General features: G+C 47.4%; 2 protein-coding genes across 3 annotated transcripts in view; both read left to right on the top strand.

The window, feature by feature from the left end:
* Positions 1–7,407, top strand: part of ARMCX5 (armadillo repeat containing X-linked 5) — a 149,686-nt gene that overhangs the window by 130,239 nt on the left and 12,040 nt on the right. The window contains exons 4-6 of one of the 2 annotated variants that reach the window (XM_089904260.1): positions 1,536–1,603; positions 1,949–2,025; positions 2,346–2,455. In XM_089904260.1, the coding sequence (XP_089760386.1) occupies positions 1,536–1,603; positions 1,949–1,976 (96 nt within the window). In that variant the 3' untranslated portion in view covers positions 1,977–2,025; positions 2,346–2,455. Of the gene's footprint in view, positions 1–1,535; positions 1,604–1,948; positions 2,026–2,345; positions 2,456–7,407 lie in introns of those variants that run through there. The other variant, XM_089904261.1, reaches the window with a different exon arrangement.
* On the top strand, positions 2,664–6,150 carry GPRASP2 (G protein-coupled receptor associated sorting protein 2). The gene has a single exon (XM_022566460.2). The coding sequence runs from the start codon at positions 2,672–2,674 to the stop codon at positions 5,240–5,242; it is 2,571 nt and encodes an 856-aa protein (XP_022422168.1). The 5' UTR covers positions 2,664–2,671; the 3' UTR covers positions 5,243–6,150.

The raw sequence follows: 7,407 nt of genomic DNA, 5'->3' as shown, positions 1-7,407 counted from the left end.
GCCCGCTGCCCCACACGCTGCGGTGCCAGAAGTGTGCGGGGTGGGAAGGGTGGTCGCCCGACGGGGGGCGGTGGAGGGCCGGCGTGGCCCCGCCCCTGAGGCCGGGACTCCTGGCCCCGCCCCTTTCTGGGTCGGAACTACGGTGGGCCTGGGAGGGGGCGTCGAGCCCATTCGTGCCGTATCCCTCCGCCCCCTTCCCGACACCCTCGCCGCGAGCGGTTGGTGCCGCAGCCTTCGTAGCCCCTGCCAGGTTTGGCGCAGCCGCGCGGGGGGCTGGACGCCTCTGCCATTCTGCCCGCACGGCGAGCGGTGGGAATCCGAGTGAGGAGCTGCGACAGGAGGGGAAGGCCGACCATCGGGACCCTGCGCCTGCGAAGGCAAGGGGGGGTGTCTTGGGGGCGACGAGCGGCTCACACCCTGCCCCACGGACCCTGGCAGCCTGACGAGGGGGAGGCAACCGGGTCGGAGCGGGTCCCTGAGAGAGGTGCGCATCGCTGGGGGACCCCTGGCGCTGAGGGGGCGGCGACCGGCGCGGACCGGGCCCGGGGCGCGAGGTCTTGGCCACAGGGCTTCCCTCGGATCCTGGGGAGGCGAACGGCGCGGCCGCTCCCCGGCGGGCTTTCTGGGTGCCCGCGCCCCGCCGTCGACGGTGCCTGTGCCAGGAGAGGGCTGTGGGGGAGGCTGCTGCGGGCGAAATGGCGGAGGGGAGCCAGGTTTGGGGCATTGGGGAGAACGCCGGGGGTGGCGGTCGGAGCCGGATGCCGAGCGGGCGGGCGCGGGGGGCCGCCCGCCCGGGCCCTGATTCTGGAAAGGGGTCTGTGGGACCCCGCGTGCCGGGTGCTGTCCCTTCGCACAGGCGCCTCTTTGATGCCAGAGTGTCCTGTGTGCGCGGTAGGTCTGGCGATTTCAGGCCATGGGGTGCATCTGTAGAGGAGAGGCTTGAGAAAAACTAGGGACAGGAAAACGGCCTGTATTTCTAAAGTTGTGTGGGGATGAGGGTGAGGGTGGGCAGCAGCCATTGACTGGACACCCGAATTGGGATGGTGTGACTGCGACCAGAGCAGGTCAGGCATCCAGGAATGCCTCTTAAAATTCTCCTGTCTACCCGGTTTCTCCACACTTCCTGGCCTTCCTCCCTCACCTCCATCCAAAATTGGGGTGGTAAAGATGGACTGGGAGGTGAGGGTGGGACAAATTATAAATACAAGTACCACTGCACAACCTGTTTTCTAGAATATGCGGGCGCCCTTCCCCCAATTTATAATGCGTAAGGCAAAGGATGTGGTGCACCTAGTGGTGAATCCTCAGAATTGGAGAAGGGAGCAATGCGAAAAATATGACGTCAAGAGAAGATGTTTGTTATCTGGAATGCTGAAATAGAGGGCCAAGATAAAATGAGAATATTCTACTAAGAGGACTCTGAATATTGGAAGACAGTATATGGAGTCCTATCCTTGATATTGGTCTGTCCATCAGGCGCTTAGTTGCTACCATGGTCTTCTGATTGTCTTAACCTTTTTATCTTTGGTCCATAGGTCTGCTTTAAGGCTGGTTACTTCTGCAGAGAAGGAAAGAAGGAAAAGACTGCCTTAAATCTCTGGAGGTTTGTGCAAAGTGGGGCAATGCAACGGGCAGCTACAGAGGAAGATTGACAGGTGTTTTTGATCCAGTTGGGTGTCTTTGATTCACATGTCTTACTCTCTTTCTGATTTGCACACTGCTGCAGAACCCGTTTCTCATTTCCTGCAGGAGTATTAGGACCATTGGGGTAGGTGTGGATTGGGCTGTGAATGGGCGGAGAAGACCTGAGAGCAGGAATCAAGCTGTAGGAAACATCAGACAAATTAGACACTTAAACAGAAAGAGATATTTGCATCAGGGATCAGGGTGTCTGCCTGTCAACCAAGCACTCAGACTTAATTTCTCCTGTATGTTTACTTATCCATAGGATGGCCTGCTGTTTGCTTAAGGCTTAATACCACTGGAACAAAGCAAGGAGAGGAAAATTTCACCACAACAGTGCAGGTATGAGAATGGGTACAACTTTTGGGTGGGGTAGAGGAGACCAGCACAGGTCCAAGGGTGATTAGGGTCTGGTCTGAGGGCTCCTCAGCCTCTCCCATTGCCAAGATACTTTTCCACCATTTTCTCACCTGTGTTGTAGCAAGCAAAGCAGTGTGACAGCTCTGGGGGTAAAGGGTGTGGGGTGAAATGAGGATAACAGAGAGACTTTCTGATAGCCTAACTCTCCCACGAAGCATTCAAGGTCCAGTCTCTGTGTGTGGGTCTTTGCATGGAGTGACACAGTTGGAAGAGACTCAAAGCCGCACGTTCTCGATTCCTAGATTGATCTCCAGTGGCATCTCTGGTGGTGGTGGAATTGCTGCTAACCACCACCCTCAACAGGTGTGCACCCACCCGGGAACCATCCATCCTCTCCCAGCTTGGTTGTGCTTCTTCTACACTCTGTCTGTAATATTGGCTGAGACTGGGATTGGAAAGGAGGCTGATTGACTGCTGGACTGGTGATTGACTCTAATTTTTGTTTCCAACTGTATCACCTGAATCATCGAAAGATTAGAGTGTGAAGATAGAAAACTGTGACAGATCTGTGGTAGAGGCTGAGACTGGGCTAGTGGTATTTAATCAGGACTCCTCTGTAACTTGTACTATGACTGGGGCTGAGATTGAGCCTGGTGTCCAGGCCAAGCCTGAAAAGAAGCCTGGAGAAGAGGTTGGAGGTGGGGCTGAGAGAGAGAATGAAGTCCCAATGGTGGTCAGACCGAAGGTTAGGACCCAGGCCACACCTGGGGCAAGGCCCAAAACTGAGTCCAAGGCTATGGCTGGGGCAAGGCCCAAAACCGAGTCCAAGGCAATGGCTGGGGCAAGGCCTAAAACAGAGTCCCAGGCAATGGCTGGGGCAAGACCCAAAGCTGAGTCCCAGACAATGGCCGGGGCAAGGCCCAAAACTGAATCCCAGGCAATGGCAGGGGCAAGACTCAAAACTGAAGCCAGGGCAGTAGGTGGGGCACGTCCTAAGACTGAAGCCAAGGCAATCCCTGGGGCAAGGCCCAAGGATGAAGCCCAGGCTTGGGCCCAGACTGAGTTTGGGGCTGAGGCAATGTCGCAAGCAGAGGGCGTGTCTCAGACCAATGCAGTAACCTGGCCACTGGTCAATACTGAGTCTGGGTCAGCTGCTAAACCTATGGCCTTATCTGTGGATAGGGAACTGGTCAGTGTAGACACTGAGACCTTTCCTGGCTCCCAGGTTCAGACAGGAATCCAACCCTGGTTTGGATCAGGGGAGGAAACTAATATGGGGTCTTGGTGCTATCCCAGGTCCAGGGCCAGAGAGGAGGCCTCTAATGAGTCTGGATTCTGGTCAGCAGATGAGACCTCTACAATGTCCTCTTTCTGGGCTGGAGAAGAGGCCAGTATCAGATCATGGCCTAGGGAAGAGGCCAATACCAGGTCCAGGCACAGGGCCAAACATCAGCCTAATCCCAGATCCAGGCCCAGATCCAAGCAAGAACCCTATATTGATTCCTGGTCTGGGTCTGAGGAAGAGTCTGGCAACCCATTCTGCTTGTGGGCTGGAGAAAATACCAATAATTTGTTCAGGCCCAGAGTCAGGGATGAGGCAAATATGAGGTCCAAGCTCAGGACAAAGAGAGAGGACTTTTTTGAATCTGAGTCTGAAGACGAGTACTATAAAGAGTCTTGGTTTTTACCTGGAGAAGAAGCCAATAGTAGATTCAGACCCAGAGACAAGGAAGAGTCTAACCCTGTCTTGAAGCCCAGGGCCCAGAAAGATGTTAATAACAGTGACAGGGTCAAACAAGAGCCCAGGTTTGAGGAGGAAGTCATTATTGGGTCCTGGTTCTGGGCAGAGAAAGAGGTCAGTATGGAGGCTGGGGCTTCAGCCATTTGTGAATCTGAGCCAGGGGCTGAGGAGGGGGCCATTGGTGGATCCTTGTTCTGGGCGGAGGAAAAGTCCAGTTTGGGCGCTGTGGCCAGAGAAGAGACCAGGCCAGAGTCTGAAGAAGAGGCCATATTTGGGTCCTGGTTCTGGGACAGGGATGAGGCCTGCTTTGACTTAAATCCCCATCCTGTGTACAAGGCTAGCCCCAGGTTCAGAGATACAGCTGAGGAGGGAGTTAATGTATCATCCAGGCCCCAAACCTGGGAAGAGGTCACTGTTGAATTCAAACCTGGTCCTTGTCATGGGATTGGCTTCCCATCCCCAAGCCCCTTTAGAATTCCTGAGGAAGCAGCATCCGTATACTCTGAAATGTTTGAGGGAAAGCCCAAGAATGTGGAAGTTACCCCAGAAGGGGAAGAGCAGGAATCTTTGCTTCAGCCTGATCAGCCTGACCCTGAGTTCCCATTTCAGTATGATCCGTCCTACCGGTCAGTCAGGGAAATTCGAGAACATCTTAGGACCAGGGAGAGTGCAGAGCCAGAGAGTTGGTCCTGCAGCTGCATACAGTGTGAGCTTAAAATTGGTCCTGAAGAGTTTGAAGAACTCCTTCTATTAATGGACAAAATTCGAGATCCTTTCATTCATGAAATATCTAAGATTGCCATGGGTATGAGGACTGCTTCTCAGTTTACCCGTGATTTCATTCGCGATTCAGGAGTTGTCTCACTTATTGAAACTTTGCTCAATTATCCCTCCTCCCGAGTTAGGACAAGTTTTTTGGAAAATATGATTCATATGGCTCCACCTTACCCAAATCTAAACATGATTGAGACATTCATATGTCAAGTGTGTGAGGAAACCCTTGCTCATAGCGTGGGTTCCCCTGAGCAGCTGCTTGGATTAAGGATGCTTAGACACCTCACTACAACTACAGACTATCACACACTCGTTGCCAATTATATGTCTGGGTTTCTCTCCTTATTAACCACAGGCAATGCAAGAACAAAATTTCACGTTCTGAAAATGTTATTGAATTTGTCTGAAAATCCTATGGTGGCAAAAAAACTATTCAGTGCCAAGGCTCTATCGATATTTGTGGGTCTCTTTAACATAGAAGAGACAAATGATAACATTCAAATTGTTATTAAAATGTTTCAGAATATCAGTAGTATTATAAAAAATGGAACAATGTCCTTAATTGATGATGATTTCAGTCTTGAGCCGCTTATTTCTGCATTCCATGAATTTGAGAAGTTAGCTGAGGAACTGCAAGTCCAAATAGACAATCAGAATGATCCTGAGGTGGGACAGCAAAGCTAATATGATTAACCACCTGCCTCTGATCAGCCTTATGTTCCCAAAGAACCCTGAGTAGTGCTTTGGTTTTCAGTCTGGCTTTATTTTGTAACTTATATTTTAATGCTGATGTTAACTTTGTCCAATTCTTGGTTTGAGCTGGATCATTTTGTGGATGCCAAATGACTATTAGTGCTGAAAAAAATTTGTTGATATTTGTCTTGCTGTCCATTGCTGTATTTTTCAGTATTGAGCTTCCAATGAACTGAGCCGCCTGTGTAACCTACCCTGCTATTCATTGTTTAAATATATGGTTCTCTATTCAAGTCTGTGTTTTCAATAAAGTTCTGTGTGAAAAGTGGCAGAAGTGACCCTTCTTCAGTTCAAAATCGAGGTGTAGATACAATGTGCACAGTTACAAACATAGACAATGAGTAGTATGACATACATACCCTCATTGGAAAATCCCATTCCTGGATCTTAAGAAGGAAGAGATTACAGTGGGCTGTGGTACTTGAGGAATGCTTCAGAGAAGAGGCACGCACTTAAATTTGGTCACTGAAAAGTAGGATAAGACAACCCATTAGGTCATTCTTGGAAGTGAGCAGTGGCGGTGTAAAGAAAAGTGTGTAATTGGAAAATCTGTTCCAGTAGTATGGATATAACCTGTCTGCCTGGAATAGGTGAGACAAGTTTAATGAGGGATGCAGTTGGAATGAGGCCACTTTGGAGAACTAAGTTGGGCCAGATCTGCACATTTTGCAACACAAAGTACAGGTGTTGCTCAGTGCCACCTGAAGAGTGAAAGAGTAGAACAGCACACCAATTAAATGGAGTCAGGAATAAGCTTTCCTTTGTGATCCTAATCCAAGGAAAGTATTAAGGAAATACCACGCAGCTATTAAAAATGTTCTATTTATTGGCATGAAATGACACATGCTTTTATATCTGGTGTAATAGAGAAGACTGTGACATCATCTGTGGAAAATTAGATCCCATTTTAAAAACTGTGTAAATAGACACAATTTCTGTGCAATTCCAATATGACTTTCTAAGAAACTTCATATATTCCATAATCTGGAAGAAAATACACTATGCTAAATAAGTTTTCAGTGACAGACATTGGGGAGATACAAAAATTAATTAGACAAGGATTTTTTCTTTTAATATGCTTACATCTAGTGCCTCAAGTTGTAGGTGGACATGTTGGAAAGGATACAGCTATGTAAATGAATATATGTTAAAAAGAATTTTTTAGAGATAAACTCATTTAGAAAAGTTGAAAAGGAATGAGACTTCAGAAAGATTAGCTTATGAAATGTTTTAAAGAAATGTAAAATTACCAAGGTTGCTAAGTTTATACTAGTCTCTTGTACAAAGATGGCAACCTTTTTACATGACTGTTGCATTTGAAAGATCATCACATTTCCTTTTGGAGTGACAACAAAGTTCCAGAAGTAGATAGTGGTAATGATTGCACAGCATTGTGCATGTACTTAATGCCACTGAATTGTACACTTTAAAATGGTTAAAATGGTAAGCTTTGTGTTATGTGTGTTTTCCACAGTAATAAGTAAAAACATCATACCATACCTTAAGACAAGAATTGCGGAAGTCAGGGATAGAGTTGGTTTGGAGAGGGAATACAGGCTTATGGGAAATATCATATGTTTTATTATTTTTAGACATGGTGAAATGTTATTTCTGTTTGAGGATGTTAATTTTTGAAAAGGTAAAATTATGATTTGTAAATTAGAAATGAACACATGGAAGTTTTTTTTCAACACAACAACTGCTAAGATGAGAATGGTTGAAGGAGATATGTATATACAATATACACAATATAATAATATAAACAAAACATGTATATTAAATTTCATACACACATAGAAAATTAATAAATGTTAGTATAACATTGCTGGATCAAGTACAAAACTGATTTATATCTTAAGGGCGATAAATTGAAACCATTTATGTTATCTGTTCCACTGGACATAAATCATTTCCATAGCTATTGGACAAAATACCTGCAAGTTAACATAAGTCTCTTAGGGTTGAAAACTTGCTCTATCAACAGAAAGTGAAGCCCAGCACTGCACTGAACAAGTATCCAGTAACCTATGTTGCCTTTACCCAATTTTTGTATAATTTTTCTGACAGTGCAACCTGCTTTCCCCCCCACCACCCGA

Source organism: Delphinapterus leucas, chromosome X (genome assembly GCF_059928025.1).
Source record: "Delphinapterus leucas isolate spDelLeu-1000000601 "Yukka" chromosome X, BTC_Dleu_Yukka2, whole genome shotgun sequence".
Taxonomy (NCBI): Eukaryota; Metazoa; Chordata; class Mammalia; order Artiodactyla; family Monodontidae; genus Delphinapterus; species Delphinapterus leucas.
The sequence above is the reverse complement of the archived record's forward strand: the minus strand, read 5'-3'. Positions and strand labels throughout refer to the sequence as shown.

Excerpts from the sequence above, each read along its gene's own strand:
- GPRASP2 (XM_022566460.2), top strand. The coding sequence starts at position 2,672 with ATGACTGGGGCTGAGATTGAGCCTGGTGTCCAGGCCAAGCCTGAAAAG.